Source organism: Protopterus annectens, chromosome 11.part0, assembly GCF_019279795.1.
Source record: "Protopterus annectens isolate FY-2018-M chromosome 11.part0, PAN1.0, whole genome shotgun sequence".
NCBI lineage: Eukaryota > Metazoa > Chordata > Ceratodontiformes > Protopteridae > Protopterus > Protopterus annectens.
In genome coordinates, this window is record NC_056745.1 from 1,334,557,952 (window position 1) to 1,334,583,745 (window position 25,794).

At 39.0% G+C, this 25,794-nt stretch overlaps 1 protein-coding gene across 1 annotated transcript in view; it reads right to left on the reverse strand.

The window, feature by feature from the left end:
- Window positions 1-13,112: 13,112 nt before the first annotated feature.
- The window catches only part of MIOX (myo-inositol oxygenase), a 197,777-nt gene continuing 185,095 nt past the window's right edge, over window positions 13,113-25,794 (reverse strand). The window contains exon 10 of the mRNA XM_044087313.1: window positions 13,113-13,560. Within this exon, the coding sequence (XP_043943248.1) occupies window positions 13,452-13,560 (109 nt within the window). The 3' untranslated portion in view covers window positions 13,113-13,451. The remainder of the gene's footprint in view (window positions 13,561-25,794) is intronic.

Genomic DNA, 25,794 nt, shown 5'->3' on the forward strand with positions numbered 1-25,794 from the left:
TGTCCACAAAAGTTCCTAAATCCTGAACAACAGGGTCAGCTATTATGGACGTATTATTAATGTGGTAGTTCCCTGGGGTAGATGACTTCTTAAAGGATCCAATAATGCATTTTTTGGCATTTAGTTTCATACCATGATTTTGACACCAGTTATTTACTTGAGACTAACCTTCATGCAGGATGGCTGAGACATTTAGGGACTCGATGACTCCTCCTAGCTTAAAGTCATCTGCAGACTTAGTCAGAATAATTTGGTATTGGCTTTTACTTCATAAAAGTAGAAGCCAAACAGGAGAAACATGGAAACATGCCAGGCCCAGAAAAACACAGACCAGACCACACATACAGTTACAGGTATGCTTCTGAGTACCATGGTAACATCTGGATCAGGGTATGATGGGCATCCTAGGATCAATTAGATGCTGTTGTCCACTGCAACAGCAGAATGGGTGGAGTAGGCTTTAGTGATCACATGTTGAAAAAACTATGAATGCTTTAGAAACTTCCAAAACAGCATGACTTGGCAAAATGAGACTATAAAATGAAAATAAAAATAACATACTTTCAGGTTATGAGGAGTACAACTCAATCAGATATAGTAAATAAACAGAACAATACATTTTATTGCTTTTTGTTCTTTAACAGAACTTCATTAGAAACAGAAACAATGTGAACTGCAAGCCTTAAATACTACAATGAATCAAATGGCCAAAATGACATGAAACCACATCAAATTCATAAAGAATAAACATTAATAAGGCATGAATATAGTATTTACAAAGCAATAATAGATAAGATAATAGATAAACTTCAATGTATATCAAAGACTTTTTAAAATACATTTAATATTAAGGCTTCTATTAAGCCCATGACAATTGTCAGCTGGCAAAAGTAACTGCCATTTTAATTCTTTACCCTCCAATAAATTATTCATATCACCTATTTTAAAACCACTGATTACTTCATCTATAACACAAAAAAAATCTTAAAATCTTTGTAGACAGATGAATACTTTGCAAGTGCATTAGAATCTAGTTTATAAATCACTAGCCAGTGTTCATACATTCATTGTGAGAATATTCTAGTGGTTTTACCCACATAGAAGCTCTTACAGGAACAAGTAGCTAAATACACCACATTCATAGATTGACATTTATATTTCTTTTTTCCATAAATTTAATCCAAAATGTTTCAAGCTAACATTCTCGCCACAATTAATAAATCTACACATTTTACAATTATTACACGTATAAACACCCAATGGACCAAAATTCATATGGTGTTTAAATCTAGCATTCCTAGATGTCTCAAACAAACTTTTTAGATTTCTCATTCTTTTATAGCAGACATCTGAGACTTTACCCAGAATCTCAGCTAATTCATTATTACTCATAATAATCTTCCAATTATCATTTATAATATTTCTAATAAGATATATTACAATTAATACTCAATGGAAAACTCCTTGACAAATTAACTTTTCTTACATTATTTGTTTTTGGAACAAAACTAGTAATCAAAATTGGTGTAAATTTCTGATATCTGTTAGTAGTAAGTTCTAAAATAATTTGATCAATTTGATTGATATTATAGCCTCTATCTATAAATAAAGTTTTTAAAAAACACACTCATTAAAAAAATCAGATCATCACTCACAATTCCACAAATTCTAATATATTTGCCCCTTACAATGTTTCATTTCATAAAAATAGGGTGTTGACTATTATAACTAAGATAATTATTAACAAACATGGGTTCTCTATAAATGTTACTTTGAAAACATTTTTGTCTGCATCAAATGTTAATTTTAATTCTAAAAAAATTAACTTTATCATCTATACTCCCAACAGTGTGAGTCAAAAAGTATACTATTATTAATGCGGTTAAGAAACTCATCTAAATCATCTTTGGTACCAATCCAGATAAAAAAATAGATCATTACTATATCTCCTATAGAATGATAACATCTTAAAACCATCAATGTGAATGAGATGCTCGAGTTCCCACCATCTTAATATTAAATTAGCACATGTGAGGCAACTCGGGCATCCATAGCTACTCCTGTCAATAGGTGATAAATATCTTTTTGAAACATAAAAAAAATTGGAAAGTATGAGTTCCAACAACATACAAACAGTGTTAATCTGAAAATATTCAAAAGAAGTATATTTACTAAAAAGGAATCTTACAGATTCTATTCCAAGATCATGTGGAATATTAGTATATAAAGATTATATATCTAACCTGACTAAAAACTTCCCAGACCCAATGAACTAGTACTGAAATAATAAATCTAACAAAACCCATGAATCCTTAAGATACAATTGTGTGGACTGGACCACATGATTCAATAATTTATTTAAATAGATGGAAATATGTTCTGTTTTACTTTTAGCTGTGGCTACTATAGGCTGAAATGGAGGATCAGTGGGATTTTTATGGGTTTTAGGGATTCCAAAAATTCTACCATTAAATGGAAATTCCACATTGAGAAAATTATCAAACTCAATCTAACCTTGATTAAACAAATCCAATAAGCTATCGTAAATACTATAGTGAAATGTTTGATCATAAAATACTTTGGTACAATCCCATAATAGTTGGAGTCAGAAAGATTAGTCAACAACTTTTCTTGATAACTACTATTATCCATTATCACAATTCCATTACTTTTATTGGCTTTCATAATACAATTAGAATCATTGATACAAATAATGTAGAAAAAACCACCGTTACTTAGAAAACCACCGGAGAAGGATCGAAGAAGTCCGGTGACAAGCACACTGCAAACTTCCCACAAAGGTAGGATTTGTTAAAAAAGCAAACATTAACCTCAAAGGGTTATTTGAAAGAAATCTAACAGCTGAATTGAAATTAAGAAGTAAGGTGACCATCAAGCAGAATGGAACATTTCCCTGTGGAAAATGTAATCAATGTCAATACATTTTAAAAGGGACCAAGGTGCACATTAAGGCAAGGCATACTACTTTACATGCAAAGGGACATTTTACATGTAATGCCACAGGGGTAGTTTATATTGGTCTATGCCAGGCCTGTCCGGCATTCTATGCCGGAAAAACTGATAGGGTCTTCAGGCGCAGAATATACGAACACCAATACGACATCACTAAGGGCAAGGATACAAATGCCTTTTACAGACACTTCTTAACTTGTCCACAGATGAGCATTAAGTTCTTTGTGATTGATAACATACAACAAGACCTAAGGGGGGGGGATTGGGAAACCCTACTAGCTATTAGGGAACTCACGTGGCAGTTGCAGTTAAATGCTACCAAACATCCTGGTTTAAATGAGGCTACAAGTTTGGCACCAGTTTTGAAAAAGAAAAGGAGCATATTATAATGCCCCACAACTTGGTCTCAAGTTTTTTGTTTAAAGCAGTTTTTTATTGTTGGTTATATTTTTGCTTTTTATGCTTCTTTTTATTTTGGTAGGCATGTCATTTGTTTAAATAATTCTTTAAGGCAGTATTATTGTTTTTAAGGTACTCATCACAATTAAATGTGAAGGGTGAGTAGTTTTTGGTATACAGGGATGCATTAGGTAGCACACCATTGAGCTTACCCAAGTCTACCCTATATTTTATCAGTTCACAACATATTGGAATGTAATTGCAGTCAAGCTCATTCATAGTCATTTTATTCAATCAAAGTCATTGTGAGCATTTTTTAATTTATATTTTTAACAGCATTTGAAGGAGTAATAATATTTACGATGAAGAATTTTAAAAATACATACATATATATTTTTTATTTTTATTCAACAGTTTCCAAAGAGCATTCAATATTAACTATATGTGTTGTTTAATCAAGCATTTTTTGCACAAAGAACCCTGCAGGGATAAAATTCATGATTCACAATTAATTAGGTATTTTGCATAATTGGTGTGATGAAACAATTTAATTGTAACAAGGGCAATGTGCTTTTAGTATAAAAGCTTGTTGTATTTTAATTTAGTTACACTTGAAAAAGCCTGGTATGACCAGGCGAAAGCGCTTGTGACTAAATCAGTTTTTTTCTTGTTGTTCGTTGGAATAAAAGTTTTAGTTTTTGAACTGTTTGCAGAGCCTTTATATGGAGTTCCAAGTCTAACTGATTTTGAAGGTTGGTTCAATTGGAACAGTACTCACATCAGTAGCATTGTGAGTTAGTTTGCAGTGTGCTTGTCACCGGACTTCTTCGATCCTTCTCCGGTGGTTTTCACAATTAGAATCATTGTTACTTAAATCTATCAAAGCTTGTCTTTCAGTAAAAATCATGTTGAACCATTTGCGTGTGTTATTGTTATTCATAAAATTTCTAATATCTCTATCTCAAAATTCTAAAAAAGCAGATAAAGTGTAAACAAGACTTGGATTATATGTACTCTTCTTCAGACAGCAATTAACATCAGTAGTAGAACTAAAACCATCAATAATGTACTTCAGACTAAATTTACATACAAAAATATGTAAATCAATTAATGTGTCTGTCAAATTTAATCTTTGTGCAGAAACAAAAGTAAGACCTTTACTGAGTACATCAAAATGTACATCATTCAGTGTACGGTTATTAATGTTGTAGATTTGACATCTAAACTTCGGCAACAAGGACTTCCGCCATGTCTTTGACTTTGCCCTCGTCTCCTGTCTCTCCCCTTGGAGAATTTGATGTAGGGAAGACTAGAAAAGCATTTTGACTTGAAGTGACATCATGTTGCAGAAAGTAAACAGGTGTAACAGCCTCATTAATGCAATGTATCTGATCTTGATTGACAGAAGTTGCCACAGCAACCTCTCAGTAACAGTGGAAAGTCTGATTCAGAAAAAAGTGTACATTTTCTGAAATATTATTATTATTATTATTATGTTGTTGTTCATCAATGAGATTATAGGCAAAAATTTAGATGTAGTATTCTTATGAGTCAGAACATACACAACATGGTTGTTATAAGCATTGGCATCCTTGGCTAGTTTATACGCTTTTTATTATTAATAGTAGCCACATGCTTTGAATTTTAAGAACAGTGCCATTATATAAGGTTTGACAATGTGCAAAGCATAAATATTTTTTTATCTTAGTGTCTAAACATTGCACCTCTGATCTTAATACTGTGATTTACTTAAATTGTGTGCAATTAATAATTTCAGAACTTGAATACCCCATATTATTATATAAAGAAACTGAGTCTTTATAATTTTTATCATGTCCAAAAATACCATTGAGAAACTTGTATAGTCTCAATTCCAATGGAACCTGTTTAACATGAACACATTCTTCCAAGTAAAAATGATCATATTCTAAAGACTTAAGTTTCAGTAGGATGTGCGCTGTCATACATAAGAGACTTGCATTCTTTAGCAGTCTCAAAGTTTGATCTGTTGTTGGGAAAAGTCTCAGAAATAGACTTGTAGTAGGGATATGATGTAAGGAAGCATTCATATTGGGATCTTTGTTAGACCTTAAAACCAGCTTGCTCTTCCTCAATGCTCATAGCCATGTGCAAACTGAATAAAACTGAGAGCAATCTCACAAAACAGCATGACTTGGTAAAGGGAGACCTTACAGGTGTAGACAAAAATGTAAGAGTATTGAATTACGTTAAGAAATGCAGAGTGCAAATTGGAATGATGTAGGAGATATATTTGGAAAGAAATGAGTATATGAATTTGATAAAGAAAGGATTTCAGGATGGATATTCAGCAGAATATGAGGGACAAAAGAAAATGTGAGTAATTATACTAATTGTTAGAGAAACTCCAATAGTGATAGAAGAGGGAAAAAAGATAATAATGGTAGAGTTGTGGTAGTAATGGTGTAATGGCAAGGGAGGAGGATTACACTAACATGTATTGATATTCCAAAACGCTATTATGGAGCTTAAGAAAATGGGAGAAATAATCAGTTTTCAGCAGGAAATATTACTTACAGGTGAGTACTGGAACTTGTGTTCTAACAGTGAAGATGTATCTGGGGGACCTAGAAGGGAAAATATAAAAAAGGGTAGTTTTCTGAGAAACTTATAAAGAGAAGAAACTCAAGAGATAATTTACATATTATTCCCCAAGGTACAATAACTGGGCTGGACTAAATAGAAAATATATTTCTCAGAAACGTGCATTTTATTGAAAGCTTTTATAGACATCCAATAACTATTTCAGATCACCCACCAATAAAAACTGATATAAAAAGTCAGGGTAATGAAGGAAAAATGAGACACTGGTGCTTTCCCATCTACCTGTTAAAAAGGGTCTGTATCAGAACATCGAAGTATTAAAACTTCGAATGTTCTGATATCGAACACTATTCAGTGAACGCTAAGAATAGTGAAGCTGCAGAACAGCAAATTCTTTCCTCGGGAAAGAATTTGGTTGGCCATTTCTGTGGCTTTGCTATTCTTAGCGCTGTGGTGGAAAGTTACAGGTTGGGTTCAGGTAAGTGTGTGATTGTTTGTACGTTAGGGTTAGGGGCGGGTTAAGTGAGTTAGGGTTAGGGTGCAGGTTAGGTGTGTGTGCAATGGTGACAGACTTTAGGGTTAGGGGTGGTTTAAGTGAGTTAGGGTTAGGGCACGGGTTAGGTGAGTGTGCGATAGTGAAGGACCTTAGGGTTAGTGTTTGGGTTAAGGTAAGTGGGTAGATAGTAGTGTATGTTTAGTTTAGTGTAGCGTTAGATGTAGGAATTTAAGTGTATGTGTGTGGTTGCTGTTTGTTTGATGTGCTTGTGTTGTGTGTATGTGTTTTGGAGCAGCAAATTTTTTCCATGGGAAAAAATTTGCTGTTCTGAATGTTCGATATTTTCATGTTTAGATGTTTTGGGGCCGATGAAATAGCATTTTCTATTTTCATCTTTCGATAACGTGATATAAACGTGTTAAAAAGACAGACTCTTAAGGAATTTCTAGTGGAAATTATTTGAGAGTCATTAGGGTAGACAGAAGTTTCTTCAGAAGTTACAGTTCGTGAGTGGGATAAAATGAAAATGCAGTTTAAAAATGGGGTAGAAATAAAAGCAAAAGAGATGGTTAAGAAGTAATAGGACTTATTTAGAGGGGCTGACAAATGTTAAAGTATTGCCGAATAAGGGGAGTCTCGCAGAACAAGAAGAGGCACAAATGTAGAGTGCTAAAGAGAAATTGAGGGAGTATTTGGATAATATGCATGAGTTTTGAGAGATTGCTTTTAAGCAGCTATTTTTTGATAATAACTCCGGAGCACAAAAACTTTTAACACAATGACTTAGGCAACAGAAAGTAGAAATGGTTATAGCCAAACTTTGAGAGCTTATAACAAGAAAAATAACCAGAGATCCTACAGAGATATTGGAGATATTTTGGAAATTTTATAAAAAATTGTATAAAGCAGAGAAATGTGGAAATTAAGAAAGAGCACAAATGAACATAATTATGGAAGACTTAACTATTTCAAGGTTAATATAGATGAAATTCAACAATAGTTAAGATAGACAGAGATGAGATAAAACAGGGATGTATAATCAATCAGCCGGAAAGTCTCCCGGAACAGATGGTACCCTTGTGGAAGTTTGGAAATTAGGAGGGAAGAAAGTGGTAAGGATCTGGAAGGTTTGTTTAACAGTGTTTTAAAATGTGAGGAAGCATCAACATATTGGAAGAAAGCTGTGGTGGCTGTAATACCTAAAGCTGGTAAGGATCTGTCAGACCCAGCTTCATATAGACCCATTTCAATTTTAAACCATGATTACATAGTGTTTATGTATATTTTTATAATTTATCTAAACGAATGGCAAAGGTGTTACCAAAATTGATAGAGATGGATCAATATAATTTTATTGGGGGAGGTCAACACTTGACAACATTAATAGAACAATGATGATCCAGAGGGAAGCAGAATGTAAGAAAATACCACTGTTGTTCATGGGTCTTGATGTAGAAAAAGCATTCAAATTGGGATTTTATGAGCAGGGCAGTGGAAGCATTTGCATTCCTTGATACAATAATGAGGTTAATTAGGAAGATCTATGAAGGATCAGAGGCAAGAATTAAAGTGGGAGAGTTTCTCTTTGATAAGTTGTGTCTGAAAAGAGGAACCAGGCAGGAGTATTCTTTTTCTCCATTGTTATTTGCTTTATATTTAAAACCATTGGCGAAGAAAATTAGGGACTCAGAAATTCAAGGACATCATTGTTAATCAATAAACATTGGCTTTATTTGCAGATGTTATTATTTTGTACCTGGCAAATACAGAAAAGGACATGTCAGTGTTATGGAACATTTTTGAGCCCATTTAGTCTTTTCAGGATATAGAATTAATGAAGATAATACAAATGCTATAGCCATAAATCATGTACTCACACATGAATGGCTTCAGCAATACCCATATTTATGAGGACATGACAAGATGAAGTATTTAGGAATATGGATTAAAATGTTTCTGTTATGGCAGCTAAGGACATGTGAGGAGAGACTAAACAAAAGAAATTGGAAACTCTTGTTTATGGCCATGGATAGTACAATATAAGCAGTATAAGTATTTTTAGTCCTTTATTTTTATCACCCAGGGAAGAAGGTGTAGACACTAATTAATAAACAGTTGAAGAAATTTATCTCGAGGGGAAGAGGGCAAGGGTTAAGTGGGATAAGCTGATTCTTCCAATAAAAGAAGGTGGTTTAGGATTACCTGATTTGAAGAGATATTTTAGAGCTAAGCAATTAAGGCTTATATATATATATATATATATATAAACACAAGAAGAAAGTTATAATTCAAAGTGGAAAGGGATGATAATGAAGAAATAAGCAGAGTGCGAGTGCAAGATTTTGGAAGGTGATCCTTAAGGAGAACAACTACTGCAATACCCGACCGAGTAGCCAAGAAAGGTGGAGGGGTAGCTATTCTATTTAAATCAGAACTACAGCTAATCACTTACAACTGTAAAATACCTCTTGATTCCAATGCTGAAATTCTCATCTCCAAACTTCAAATTAACAATGCCAAATCCATCTATATCATCTGTATGTATCTTCCACCCGGTAATAACATTTCCACCATGGAAAATATTCTATGCTGCCTTTCCCAATACTTGCCTCAAGAAACCATAATCCTAGGAGATATAAACATTGACTGGAGCTGCTATTGCAGCAGCCTCCCTACAACCCACATCAACCTACATGATTTTACTCAAACTATTACATCCCCTACCAGGATCAATAAAACTAACCAGAAAGCTAGCATATTAGACTGGATTCTCATAAACCATCACCCTCACAACTATGATTCAGGAACCCTCCCTGATGATACATGCGACCACTCACTTACCTATATTATCAGACACAAAACCCATACTCCCAATCCTAAATCTGTCAAAAATATCAGATCCAAAAAGAACTTTAACCCTGAGCTATTCGAAAATGAACTAAGAACATGCAATTGGTCTCCCTTAAAATACCTCCCTTTAGAAAAAGCCATCAAGTACTTTAACTCTAAATTTCTGGCTATTCTCAACCAACATGCTCCAACCAGATTAATTAGAGTTAAAACCAACTCTGCCCCATGGCTTTCAAAAGCAACCAAAGACGAAATGTACCTTAGAAATAAACACTGGGTCAAATGGAGAATGACTAAAAACCCTGTTGACCAACAAACCTTTAGACAGTTAAGAAATGACACTAAGAAAGCTATACTCTCTGATAAAAAAAATACTACCTACAATTCCAACAAACTAATCAAAACAACCCTCAAAAATTCTGGACTAGCATTAACCAACTACTCCACCCAGGTCAATCCACCACACCTAACCCTCAAGACACTGACCATACTAATCCCATAAATACAGCCAATACATTCAATACCTTCTTTATAAATACTATCCAAACACTGGCTAGTCAGCTAACACCCAATAGCTTCACAATACCCACCTATAACTCTGCCTCACCCCCTCCTTTTCATTTACAACCTGTCCCAACTACTTACATCCAAACGCTCATACATAAACTAAAACCATGCTGTCCCTCTGCAGATCAACTACCTGCCGATTTTCTACAGCTATCAGCCAAATCCATAGCTAACCCTGTTTCCATTCTGATCAATAGGACGATTACCGAAGGTCACATACCTAGCCTATGGAAAGTCTCTCATATTATCCCTTTCCACAAAGGCGGAAACTCTAATGAGTTCTCCAACTACCGTCCTATTGCCCTTCTCTCCCCTCTAGCAAAGATCATGGAGAAATGTATCCATAGGCAATTACTTGACCACTTAACACAAAATAACTTACTTTCCAGCTGTCAACATGGTTTCAGACCTTCACACAGTACTACCACTGCCCTCCTTTCCTTTACAGATTATATTAACAAAAATCTTAACCTTAATAACCTATCTTTGGCACTATTCATTGACCTGTCTAAAGCATTCGACATGGTCAATCATCAGATTCTCCTCAGCATACTAGAATCACTATCATTTGATGCACCTTCTATAAAATGGTTCCAGTCCTACCTAGATAAAAGACAACAGGCAGTTATTTGGCATAAGACTCTTTCTACCCTCCAACCAGTTTCACTGGGTGACCCTCAAGGGTCTATACTTGGACCTCTCCTCTTCTCAATATTTATTAATGACCTTCATCTAGCCATCCCCCAAGCCACATGCATACAATATGCTGATGACTCGACACTTATATGCTCAGCCAAATCCACATCTGAACTTCTCTCTCTTACCCAGAAAGTATTTAACACAGTTGAACAATGGTTTACACAACGTTGTCTTCTTTTGAACCCCCAAAAAACTAAAGCCTCTTTAATCCAACCCACAAGTCCTCTCCACTTGATTTCTCAGTTATATCCACTAACGGCACCATCATATCACCTGACACTTCTACCAAACTACTGGGAATCACCATTGATAACAACTTGAACTTTGACATCCATATCAACAATACAATAAAAACTGTCAACAAAAAACTTGGCTCCCTCTATAGAATTAAATCATACCTTTCTCCCACAGCTAGAACAACTATAGCCCATACTCATCTAATCTCTACCCTCCTTTATGCCTCACCTATTTTTACTAACCTTTCAAAAAATAACCTCAGCAAACTGGAAACTTCCTACAATAATATTGCTAGATTTGCAACAGGTAACCCTTACAGAACCCACCACTGCTTAAATATAAAGCAGCTGGGGTGGCTTGACCTACAAAACTTGATTAAATTCCATCAACTAACCATCGCCCATAAAACTCTTTATAAACCTTCCTGCACTCCTAGTCTATCTACCCTCATCACTCCATACACAAATCTGAAATCACTGCGTTCTTCTCACAAAAATCTTTTATACATTTCTAAACCTAACAACAAAGCTGGCGAATCTCTCTTCTCCAATGCTGTTGGAAAAACCTGGAATCTTCTCCCCACTGACCTCTCCTCTCTTCCCTCTCTATCACTCTTCAAAAATAGACTAAAACCCTTCCTTACAACACACTGGTTGTGCCCCTGTACTAAACCTGACTAGGCAACTATCTATCTAATTGAACTAAACTCTGCCTAGCCCTCACTACTCAGAAATTAGTACATATTTTATCCCTATAAATTCTATTTTCCTCCCAAACTTCACTATGCAGAATCTCCCTTTACATTTCCTACTGAAAAATATACTTGTTTTTCTTCCTTTTACATTATGTATATACTTATCCTGCCTCCCCTCTAGACCTTAGTCTTTCTATTTATAAATGACTTATAACTGCATACTGTATAGTAGAAGCATTCTGGCACTACAAGATTTTTTGTTTATCCTCACAGAATAATATGTTTAACCTGCAATATTGTTTTTCTTTTTATATATAATTAATTCTGCTATTTAGTTATCTTTCCTATTATTTTTTGTGTTTATGTACCTGAAATCTGCTAGTTTAATATGAATATTTTCATTTAGTCTTATTTTGTATATTGATTACTAAGCTTTTCATTTATCTGTATTGGAGCTTATCTCCTTGGGCCTCTACTGAAAATGGACATGTATCCAGTTAGACTAGCCCGGTCAACAAATGTAAAATAAATAAAAAATAATAAATAATACAGAATATTATATCCAAAAAGTAGCAGTAAGTATTCTAAGAACTAAGTAGAAAAACTGATAAAAGCACTGCCACAAAGAACTGGCTCACACACTGTGTCTGAAGTATAAAATCCAATGAACAATGAGTAGAGGAAGACACAGAAACGGCTGCTAAATTCAGTTTAAACACAGTAACACAAGCACTTTCACCAAATAGGCATCATCAGGTGTATACTGCGCTTGTGTTACTGTTTGTGCACTGAAGTAAAAGTTCTTAAACTGGATTTAGCAGCTGTTTCTGTGTCTTCCTCTACTCATTCTAAGAACTAAGCCAAAGCAAGAATGGAAAAAAGAAATTTTGCCAATAAGGATGACTGTGAGTACTGCTGTGCCCGTAACTGGCCATTGTTTGATCAGTGTTTTACCATGGTAAAACAGATAAATAAATGAACCATATCTGAGTCTGAGCATATCTCTTAATCAGACACTGCTACACATATCTACTTAACAAACACACACATATATGTGCAAAAATATGTATAATAGATTTCAACAAAGTTTTACAGGTGAGTTTGTTATTTTGCATGATTTACACAAGCACATAGATTGTAAAACATATGTATAACAGAAATCAAGACAATGTAAGACATTAATATCATTTATAGGTGAGTTTATTTGTATCATCTGTACAAAAGCATGGTGACCAATACTTTAATAACTATATATACAAATCAAGGCACTGTTTCAGTATGCCCGCTGTGTCTTTATAGCCACTTTGTGATCCCCTCACTTTTGGTCATTAAATATAATTGAGACTTAAACTGACAGAATATATCTACAGTAGGATGTACAGCCAGCAAACTCTGTATCCTATAATCTTGGCTACTATTTCTAGCATTCCCTTCTATGGCCAGAGCTACTACAATGCTCTATCACCCTAGTCTACCCAGTTTTACTCCTGAATCCGTTAGGCTCCAAAACATGTCCAGACACATGACATGGTACAAAGATGCAAAAAACTTCAAAAGACAAAAATAAAGCATTCTCAAAAAAAGCAATAATTTTCAGCAAGATCCCAGGAGTTTTCAATTATTTACATTCTTAGTGAGATCAGGCCAAAATTTGTAAAAAATGAAAAAAAAAAAAGCTGCTGTTGAATATATAACCATCTTGATGCTGGTGAAATAACTTCTGTTGTACTGAATCTGTAACAATGAAAAAGGTACTGTAAAGTGTGACAGACATCTAAAATATTACTCCTGGAATGCTCTTTAATTCATGACTTAAACTCTGGATGTGATCTCTAAGAAACATTGTAATGCTTTCTTTCCAGTTATCTTCTTAGAATGTAAGATTTTGTATTTCATTTTGCTTTAATGTCTACATTTACTGTCCAGTAAAGATGACCTTCTTTCTTTTCACCATTACCAGCGCAGCTTCCCCGGGCAATATTTGTCAATAAGGGACTGGTAATAGGGCTTCAGTTCTTCCACACTGGGAAGGTCTTCTGTCTTGGTGTACAAATCAAACCGACTGCAAAGAAAGTAACATTAAACAAAATAACTATCATAAGAGAGATAGAAACAAGATAGAAACAATGTGTACTATAATGACTAATAATTTCACTTTTATTACAAAAATATAAGGTTCCATTAAGTAGTTCTTCGATGTCAGAAGTTTACAGCAAAATGTCAGGATATATATATATATATATATATATATATATATATATATATACACACACACACAGATATCTATATCTATCTGTATATCTATATTTATATCTATCTCTCTCTCTCTCTCTCTCTCTATATATATATATATATATATATATATATATATATATATTTATGGATTTATGGTTTGGCATTAGAAGTTTGAAGTGGGTTCGGTGGAACCCATTTCAGTTGAAGTCCGGAGGCTGAACGGCGACAATGTCGAACCTGACATTGTTGAAGTACAAAACTCGCCCCCATCTTGACCCATGTTAAAGCCCATTTCGAGATATACGGCGAGTCGTATTTCGACAATGTCAGAATTTTACATTGTTGTTTTAGCGGAAGTGGGTTTGTAATTCCATCATCCGATGGAGTCTGGTATGACCTTCTAATGGTAAACATATATATATATATATATATATATTTTATATATATATATATATATATATATATATATATATATATATATATATATATATATATATATATATATATATATATATATATATATATATATATATATATATATATATATATATATATATATATATATATATATATATATATATATATATATATATATATATATATATATATATATATATATATATATATATATATATATATATATTCACACACACACACACACACACACACACACATATATATATATATATATATATATATATATATATATATATATGGTTTCACTTCAGAATCCTGAAATATCACAATCCTGACCTTCATAATCCGGAAGCCCAAAATCCTGAAAATTCAAAATCCTGAAAACTCAAAATCTTGAATCCCAAAATGCTGAAAACACACAGGATACATATACTGACTATAGACAACACAAACCATATGACATTCCACCAAATATAAGCAGGAGGGCAAGCCCCCCTGCTACTTAAATATATCAACTCCAAGATTGCACTTCACTACACTATCATGAGTTATGTTGTAGTATAGTAAGTTAAACGGAAACATTACTAAGGTTACAACAGACAGTCATGAGACGTGATGGTATGTTTACCATTTTTTTCTGTGGAGTGCAATCTTGGAGTTCATATATTTAATTAGCAGGGGGTGTGGGGGGCGCAGTCCCCCACATGGGGCCCCCCTGCCTATACTCGGTGAAAAGTGCTATCCTTTATCTTGTATGTGTTTCTGTTATTCCTTGTACTGGAATATTGTCATTCTTTGTGTCCTGTATATTTTCAGTATTTTGGTATTCAGGATTTTTGAGTTTTCAGTATTTTGAATTTTCAGGATTTTGGGCTTTCAGATTATAAAGTTCAGGATTATGATATTTCAGGATTCTGAAGTGAAACCATATATATATATGTGTGTGTGCACGTGTGTCAACAGTACATTAACATTTTAATCTGGAGGTTCAAGTTAAAATTTCTAGGCAAAAGATTACTGGCTTAAGAGCATGGTGTCCATCTCTGCTATCAGTGATGCAGTTTTAAGAATATGTCCAGGTAGCTAGAGGTTTGACTAGAATGAGAAGTTATAAGCAGCTGATGGCCAGGTCTTTTTACCAGAAGGGAAAACAAGGGTTGCCTACATCATGGATTTCCTCTAAGTGTGGCGGAAATATGATATGAACTGCCCCTAGAGACTGGGGCTGCAGTAGTCCTCTGTGAGGAATGAATGCAGCTGCATGCATGGTCCTTGGTCATCACTGCAGAGTGAAGAATGCAGTCTGAGTAGGCTGACAGGAAAGAATGGATGAATGAAGAAGGAAAGAATGGATGAATGAAGAAGGGATGGACCTGACAGAGCAGCTTGGTATCCAAAGGCATGCTGCCATGTTTATTCAAAAGTGGAAGAGTGACAGTAGTTAGGCAGACGAGGCTGTGCATTTAGCTGAGATACTGCAGGCATTGTTCATGTCACTAGGATACACAGTGTTAGACTTGAATGTTATAAGATCTCTGTTGTCTCATAGCACAAATGTGAACAAGGTAACATGCAGCAATCTTAGTCTGACTAGTAACTTATTTTGTATGGTAAATGTAGCTTTTGTTTTACCTACCTTGAGGACTTTGCTATGTCTGTCTCCAGTGATCATTGCGGATATAGCACGATAGCAGGGTATTAGAATTCAGTAACTTCCTCAGTGGCAGAAATATTGATGATGTCTATGCTCAGAACTATGCAGAGGAAGAAGTTCTAGACTTATCATATATCATGCTGTTAACCTTCTCTTAGACCAAGAATTCTGCTCTCTCTATGTCTATCATCTGGTGCATTTTGAAGGTCTGTGCACTATACCAAAACCTAAATAGGCTAACCTGCCTATGGTAAGGATCTTTTAATTCCAATCATTCTGACAAGGATGACCTTTTCCTTTTTAACACCCCCCACCACTATGTGTGTCATGGTGCCAAGGTGAAGCCAGCATATCACTGTGCTCACTACTTACAGAAAATGGGGCTTGCTTTTGTGAGGTCCTACTTATCCAATCACCCCAAGCACATATGATGTCTGCATTCTAGCAGAAACCCACCAAATGTGCCATAGAAACGTAAGTAAGACACAGACTGCTTTGTCTTTACCCCCCCCCCCGACCAGCTCTACCCGTGGGCTGGGTTCATTCTTGAATAACGGTCAACAGCAGTTTGACTGGATGATGTCTTGCCTCTGTGTGCAGGACAGGAAATAGGATTATTGATCTTAGATAGAGAGAAGTTCTTAGATTTATAAACATGTAGCTCTCAGAGCAAATGACCACCAGGACTACACTATATAGTTAGCCATAAGAGTCAAACCATTCAGAAGTGATTACTGTAGCCTTCAACAGGGCAATCAGACAAAATAAAAGTGTGTCTTAGAAAAGGGATGGTAAAAATGAAGAGCTGCTAAATGAGTATTTCTGCTGAGTATTCAAGAAAGAAAAGAGGGATTTACTAAATACACTCAGTACATGTGGGAAGGAAGAGGGACTTTTTCTCAGGCCTTTCTCAGAAGAAAGTATTCTGCTTCAACTCCAAAACTAGAAATGGATGAGACAATGTGAACTGATGGTATTCTCTTCAAAATTCCAAAAGGACCATGGGAGAGATCTAGTGAACTCACTGGCTGTCCCTAATGGCAGATCACATCAAGAAGGACAAGGTACCTGAAGACCAGATATGCTGAATATCTAGACATGCCCTGAAAGTCAGATGATGAGCTTTATAAACCAAGTTAAGTAAACTGCGCTACACGTTGTGGAGGGTGTTTGGAACTGGTATAATGGTTAAGGTGCTTACCTTACAGACACAAGGCACAGGGTTTGATCCTCACCTTTGCAAGGGAAATTACCTAGACTTAAAATGGCCCAAAAGGGCAGCTAGCCTAGTTCTTACCTATGTGTGCTCAGTTCTAAAAAATGCAAGTCAAATGTGGAGTCAATTTCCAGATGAGCAAAGATGGTCTGCTTAATGACTGAGAATAATATAAACAATGGAGTCCCTTCTCTGAAAATTCTATAAAGTAGGTTTTCAAATTCTTTTGCCAAACTTAAAATCTCCTGGCCTTGAAAAAATGTCAGTGCCTAAAGAAAAAAAAGAGTAAAGCACAGACTGGAACTCCTGTTACTATAATCTTAAAAAGCCAACTTTATACCCGGTATACACAAAATATGGAGCCACTAAGTGCTGTTGAACTCAAGCTCCCTGAAAGGAGACAAACTTGGTGAAATATATACCCACCGAAATTGTGGGTAAGATCACTTTAAACATTTATTTTATGTTGGGGACTTCAGCCCCAGACTCCCTTACTTATATATATTAACTAAGTGGTTGCACAACATCAGGAAAAGAAAAAAACATCTGGTAAAAGTGAAACCCAACTCAACAACTGTTAGATGACGAATCAATGAGTTGAATTAATCCAGTTTCAATGCAAGGAGTTACCGTTCATTGACATATAGATTTGCTTACACAATACAAGCATACACACACACACACACACACAAAAAAAACCCCCAAAACTGCCCACCCAAATCAACACACTAGAAATGAAATTCATTAATATTAAAACAGAAAATCAAAAGAATAAACACTGGCCTTAACAAGTTAGTCAGAAAATGGTATTACCAACAAAACCGACCTAATTTTATCGAAACTAAAATTAACTCAAGTAAAAAGTCTAACTAAGCCGCAAGGATAAGAAATCTAACCTAATATTTACTACACTGCTCTGCTGAAACACACAAAAAATTGACCTACATGCATAAAAAAATTAAAAATTACCTCAGATCTAAAGTAGTCAAATATTTATAAAGCACTACAGTCATAAAAACTACCTGTAGCCATATTTCACAAAAATGTGTTCAGTTACTGCAGCCAAGTGAAATTAGTCAGAAACCATAATTCAAACTTAAAAGATGGGAAAATGGATAAATGGAATACATCACAAGGTATGATTTTTCTAATAAATGAAATATCATGTATTGCAGGATAAAGGAACTCAGATGGGGCTTTGTGGCCTTACTACTCATCTGAAAACATGTTTCTTAAAGGAGAACTGCACCCAAAAACTGAAAAAAAAATGATCTGAAGTAGGGAGTTCATTTGTCAGCAACCTGTGGGTCTTGGATCTGATATCGGATCCGAGCCGGCAACTTGTTTCAAGCTAATGGATCCGAGCTCCTAGCTCCTCCCCTCACCCATAATCCCCTGCCAACCCTCCATGACCTCAGATCTAGTTTGCCGTGCTTGTGGATAGCTGGATTCCTTTGAGCTCGACTAGTAATCGTCAGTTAAGTGTGTTTTTTCTGTCAACTTTCTTTTTTTTTTACAAAAATATAAAGTGTGTAAGTGTTAGGTTCCCTGTAGTTTAAAAATATTTTTTCTTTTAATTAGTTTTTTTCCCTCCCTTCGCTGGTCGTTAGTGAGTGTGTGTGTGTGTGTGTGTGTGTGTGTGTGTGTTGTGTTTTGGGGCCTGTGTGTTTGTGTAACACTACCTTTTCTTTTAAGTATGGCTGAGGCCCCAAAAGCCATTTTTTCTAAATGTACCGAGTGTGGCCATAAGCTCTCCCCGGCTGATGGCCACACTCGTCTCAGTGCCTTGGGGTTGAACACCTCACCTCAGGCTGTACCATTTGTGCAGCGTTCAACCCCAGGGCACTGAAAGAGTGGAGGTCGAAGCTGGTCTTGGCGGGACTTTTACCCACGGACTTGGCTCCGGCCTCCGCTGCTCCCGTGGCTCTACCACAGGCTGTGGTTGCTGCCATTCCTGCTCCCCTTCCTTCAACTGGGACTCAAACTCCCGCTAAAGTGCCGGAGGACAGGGAGGCCAGGAGGGAGAAATGGAGGGAGAAGCACCACAAGCGGCGGGCCGAGGCCTCCGCTTCGGCCCCGCCAGCTAAGCGGGCTTCTCCCTCCACTGCTTCTAGGTCTCCTCCTCCTCGGCTTCGATCCCCTTGTTTCTCCCCTGGGCCCGAGGAGGAGGAGGTCCAATCTCCATCGAGGCGGCATTCCAGGCCTGCCTCGGTGACCTCTTCGAGATCGATGTTCAGTATGTCCGATGCAGACTTGGACCGGATGATGTGAAGGTTCATCCAGGCCCAGCTGCAGATGGGAATGCTCTCGGGGGAGGGAGCTCGACACCTTTTTTCCATCCTATTGCTCCTTCTCTGACCTGCTATCCGGGCTCGGAGCGTTCGGAGCCGAGCAGCGTTGAAGCCGGGGATGGGTCGGCGCCGACAGTACTTGGTACTTCAGATCCGACCCTGCCCTCGAGCCTGTCAGATCTGACCTCTCGGAGCCGTGGCCAGAGCTTCGGATCTGAGGGATTCAGTGTGCCTTAGGCTCCGTCCAGGTTGGAGCGCACTGGTCCTTCGGATCCGATGGTCTCGGCGTTGGTTCCGATCCCTTCATCGGATCCGAGTGGGAGCCGACTCTCGGAGCCCAGAGAGAGTCGTTCCCCCTCGGCCTTCAATGTAGTGGAGAGGGCTCTGTTGAGAGCATCCGGACCCCCGGCCCTTGTCTCGGCTCCACCCTGCACTGCCTCTCTGCTGGGCCAAGCTTCCATCACCCAGCCAAAGGGACAGCCTGCTTCAATGTCCCAGATGGTTCCATTGGAACAGGATGTTGCTGGCGAGGCCTCCTCGGACAGCCCCCCCGAGGAAGTGCCCCGCAAGCATAAATGCAAGAGGAGGCACGTGGACTACCCTGAGTCCTTAACTGAGGACACAGACTTGGATGGAGGGGAAGGCTCCCCAAGATCACCCCATGAGGATGTCTCCTTTGGAGACATCATGGAGATGCTGAGGATCAGAGGTGGGTGGTCTGCCCCCAAGTCTTCCTCCGACGAGTCCGTGTTTCTGGAGGCATTCGAAGCAGGCCCGTCTACCTCTTGGGTGTCCCCTCTGGCCGACCCCTTGGTGGATCTTATTACCACCAGGGCGGGGAAGGATCCGGACACCGTGGAGCCAATACCCAAACGCCCGGACAGAATACTAAGCCCCCCCTCAGACCGGTCGCTCTGGAGCAAGGGTCCCCCCCGTAGATGCCATGTTGACGGCGGCAGCCACGAAGAGGGAACTAGCTCAGGAGAGCCCCTCAGTCCATCCACCGAGCAAGGAGTCCCACTCGATGGACCGCTTAGGGAAGCGAGTTTTTAGTTCAGCGACCTTCTCGGTAAGGTCTCTGAACTATATGGCACATGTCATCAGGATGCAGCGGGATCTTATCAAAGAATACACTGCCTCCCCCCTGAGTCCATGTCGGCGGAGGACAAACAATTGTACTCCACCCGAATGGCCACTCTGAGATCAATTTCAAATACCTCTATGTGGCTATTGTCCCACGCCACCAAGGGAGCTGCTAGGGCTAGCGGAGCAGGCCTAGTCATGAGACGTCAGGCCTGGCTCCGTCATTGAGACTTTGTGGAGCCCTTTAAAGTGTCTTTTGCGAATGCCCCTTTCGATGGTTCTGCCCTGTTTGGCAAAACGGTTCGCGAGACACTTGTCCAGAGCGAGAAGGATGAGAAGACGTTGTCTGCCGTCAGAGTCCGCTTCTCTGCTCCCCAGTGGTCCTTTTCGAAGAACCAAAAGGGTCAGAAGAAGATGTGGTTCCGGAAATCGCAACATTCCCAACCTGCTCCGGACAACCAGTCCTTCCATGGCAGAGGAGGGCAGGGAGGACGCTGCCCCATGGGCAGAGGGGCTCCGAGAAACTTTGGGTCCAGAGAACCTTTCTCTGAACAGCCCACGCAGCAGCCCTGAAGGGTTGCCCAACTGCTCCACTCTGGAGGCAGTCGGGGGGCGCTTCTCGGAGCACCTAGCGGCATGGGAGTCCATCATGACAGACCGCTGGGTGCTTCGAATTATATCCAGTGGGTACAAAATACCATTACTTCATGTCCCCAAATTCAAGAACCTCCCTGATGTACCACCCAATCAGAGGGAGGCCGCAGCCGCAGAAATTCAGCAGCTGCTAAGAAAAGGAGCCATCCAGCCCATCCCCCAAGACCAGCTCAGATTAGGGTTCTACTCCAGGTTCTTTTTGGTGCCAAACAAGACGGGGGACTTGAGACCGATTCTAGACCTTTCCCGCTTGAACCTGTCGGTAACCAAGGAAAAATTCCAAATGGTCACTCTTCAATCTATTCTCCCCCTTCTAAGGGAGAATGATTGGATGTGCTCTATAGACCTCAAGGATGCGTACTACCACATTCTAATGGACAGACGATCCAGGAGGTTCCTCCGCTTCCGGCTGGGAGCCAGTCACTATCAGTTCAGAGTCCTTCCCTTTGGCCTCACCACAGCCCCCAGGGTGTTCACCAAGGTATTAGCAGTGATTGCGGCCCACCTGAGACTCCAGGGAATACAGGTCTTTCCGTACCTGGACGACTGGCTCCTGACCGCCCCAACAAGGCATCTACTTTGCTCAGCCAGAGATTTCTTTCTCCGCCTAGCCCCACAGTTAGGCATCACCATCAATGCCGACAAATCCCTTCTGGCCCCGACACTAGCCATAGAATTCATAGGAGCCAGAATAGACACCAGAGAGCTACGAGCCTTTCTAACGTCCGAGAGACTTTGGAATTTGCAACTCCATGTGCGGGCTATCCTCCAATCAGAGATCCCACCAGCGGAATTGGTCCTGAGGGCACTGGGCTCCATGGCGGCAGCGATAACGCTCCTTCCATGTGCCTGTCTGAACATGCGGGTACTGCAATGGACCCTTCTAGTGCAATGGTCCTTTCTGTCCTTTCCTCTTCACTACCCCATTGCTATCAGCAAGGCTTGCAGGAGGGCTCTATTATGGTGGCTCCATGCTTCAGACCTCCATACGGGCCGACCCTTCTGCACCTCTCCCCCTCTCACCACAGTGACCACGGATGTCTCCCGCCTCAGGTGGGGGGGGCATTATTCAGGCAGGATGGTCCAAGGCACGTGGAACGATACAGAGACCTCCCTGCATATCAACGTTCTGGAGATGAGAGCGGTGCTGTATGTGTTGCAAGCACTTCAGAATCTCCTCCCCATAGGAACGATTGCAATTCAGTCGGACAACATGTCGGTTGTCTGGTACATCAACAAACAGGGGGGAACTAGATCTTACCTTCTATGCCACGAAGCCATGAGAGTGTGGGAATGGGCGATCTCCACCAACCGCTTTCTGATTGCAACGCACATTCCGGGGCGGACCAACATCCTAGCGGACAAACTCAGTCGCACCCTTCTTACCCCATATGAGTGGTCTCTCAACCCACTAGTAGCGAAGCAGACATTCACAATATGGGGGCAACGCTGCTGCGATCTTTTTGCCTCTCCCTCAAACACCAAATGCGGCAATTTCTTTGCTCTGATTCCCCCTCCAAGGGAAACTCCAAGAGATGCTCTGGTGCATGCTTGGCCACCCAGTCTACTTTATGCCTATCCTCCTCTACCCCTGATGCTGCAACTCTTACAGAAAGCCTCGCGGTTTGGGAGCAGGTTGATCCTCATTGCCCCATTCTGGCCTCGGCAAATTTGGTTCCCTTACCTGTGGTCTCACCTAGTAAATCCACCTTGGATTCTGGATCCCAGTCTGGATCTAATCTCCCATCCATCAGACTTACCGACCCCAAATCTGGACAATCTGAAGCTGACAGCTTGGTTGCTCCAGTTCCACTCCTAGTTAGGACTCCCGGTATCTCTTCACCAGTCAAAGCCATCCTTGTGGCAGTGCATAAGCCCTCCACCAGGAAAGTGTACCGCAGTAAATGGAAACGTTTCTCCATCTGGGTGGAGCATCATAATCTAGATCCCTTTACGGCTCCTCTTACGTCCATATTAGACTTCCTAACCGAACTTTTTCAGGAAGGCGCTAGTTGCTCAACTGTCAAAGTGCAATTGGCGGCTATCTCACATTACCATGTGGGACATGATACAGGGCCTTTGATGTCGGCCAAGTTGTGTAAAACCTTTCTCAAGGGCACCTTTTTGCTTAGACCCCCTATAAAAGAAGCCGTACCACCGTGGGATCTTTCACTAGTTCTTCAAGCCTTGACTGCTCCACCTTTTGAACCTGCTGCTTCAGTAGATCTCAAATTCTTGTCCTGGAAAACAGCATTCCTTGTAGCCATCACTTCTGCAAAAAGAGTTTCAGAGCTTCAAGCTCTTTCTGTGAAGCCTCCTTATTTGATATTTCACCCGGACAGAGTGTACCTCAGGATCAATCCCTCTTTTCTTCCCAAAATAGCATGAGAAACCAATATAAATCAATCCATAAATTTACCGGTTTTCTTTCCTAAATATCAGAATAAAGGAGAGTATAAGCTGCACTCATTAGATGTTCATAGGCAGCTATGCTTTTATACTCATAGAACGGCTGGTCATAGACAATCCGACCAGCTGTTCGTTTCCTTTGCCAAATTTAATTTGGGGAAAGCAATATCAAAAGTATCTCTATCACACTGGATTTCTCAATGTATCCTATTAGCGTACCAAGCCTCTGGGAGACCCGCACCTGAAGGAGTTTGCGCACATTCCACTCGTTCCATCTCTACTTCTGCGGCCTTCAAGTCTAGAGTCCCATTGGATGATATTTGTTCAGCAGCCACTTGGGCCTCATCTCATACCTTTATTAACCACTACAAACTGGACATGATTTCTAGAGGGAGAGCATCCTTTGGCTCTGCGGTGCTTCGCAATATCCTTCCATGATGGCCACCCAAGGTTCAGGTAGCTGGGGACTCTGTCCCACAGGTTGCTGACAAATTAACTCCCTACTTCAGATTAAGAAGTTATGTACTCACCATAACGTTCCATCTGAGTAGGTAGCTTCATTTGTCTGCAACCATTCCCCCCCTCCTTCGGATCTATCTTAGTTGGATACCCGTTTTGGGTATATATTGAGGGGCAAACTCGATCTGAGGTCATGGAGGGTTGGCAGGGGATTATGGGTGAGGGGAGGAGCTAGGAGCTCGGATCCATTAGCTTGAAACAAGTTGCCGGCTCGGATCCGATATCGGATCCAAGACCCACAGGTTGCAGACAAATGAAGCTACCTACTCAGATGGAATGTTATGGTGAGTACATAACTTCTTATTTTTCAGCACTCTTGAACTTTTCTGCATTGCTAATGCCTCTGTATCAAAGTAAATGGTTAATATTATTTTCTAATTTGTTATACTTCAAAACAGCCTTAAGGAGGCTGCCATGGCTAGCATTATTTTGTTTTGCAGTCGATGCCTTTACCTTCCTGATGTCACATTAGAGGACAGAAAGAAATCCTTATGATGGGATCATTTACTGTAGTTTTCTCTCTCATCAGTTAACAACACTGCTGTGACTGCCTACTTTTCACTGTCAGCATGTCTGCATTTCCAATTACTTTGCTACCTCTGATTTTCATTAGTGGCCGTCTCTGTTGCAGCATTTTAAGGAATGCTTGAATGACAGGCTTGAAAATGTAGCTAATTGTTCTTTTCAAAGTAACAACTGTAGTGTTGAAGTGTGAGAAGTCTGACCCCTGTGATTTGTGTTACTTGTGCTGAGATGGTTTCTGTTGCATTCACAGTTTTAAATATCACAGCTAGAATTAAAGTCTTTGATGCTGATCTTCCCCAAATCCAGAAGAAACATGCACTTTTGCAGAAGTTACAGTGCAGAAAAAATGCAAAACCAAATGGCGACAGAAAGTAAGGAGTTAGATGAACACATTTGCTTTCTTTCTTTGAGGCAATGAGTATTATTAAAGTGAAAGACATTTACATCTGAAAACTAAGCTTGAAAGCCCTGCCTTTGTTCAGACTCCAGGTTACACTATGTATCTGATGTGTAATGCTGGCAATCTGTAACTGATAAGGCACATTTAAATGTCGTTATTTTCTTAATGGCTGTGTTGTTGGGATAAGTGACCTAACTTAACTAATGTGCCACTCTTAGTAGCTGTTGTGATGTAACAGATGAGACAAATGCAAGAAAGAATGGCAAACATAATTATTAAATGATACCTTTCTGTATGTGAAGTGTTTAGTGTTGGATTACAGGGAAGGAAAAACACTTTTTGGAAAGAAAAACTTGACTTTTGGATAGAGTTCTTTAAATTTACAGCACAGGATAACTGGATAGTTCATTTATTGCACAGTAGACCCTTATGTGTTCCACTCATATAGCTATATCTATATATAAATAATTACCTAATGAACCATTGAATGCTCACATAAGCTAACAAAAATATCAGTATAAAAGGAATGAACAATCAAACACTGAAAAAAAAACATATACCACTATTTTATGCAGGGGCAAGCCCCCCTGAACCCCCATACACTCCTGTTAATGATATATGCCAACTCTAGTATTACACAAAGGAAAAAAGGCAAATACCTAGTCTGCACTGTACAATGATCTCACACACACAGTAAGTGGCTTTAAGAGAATTTATTCTCTTAAAAATGCAAAGTAAAAAGAAAATTTGATATTTGAAACGTTCGGTCTTATGAACTGCAACCATATATATATTGGTATACTGAAATTAAATGAAACAGTTAAATGTCAAAGTCGCTAGTGTTGACCACAAACGGTCGACATTAACAATGTCAACACATGAGTACGCATGTA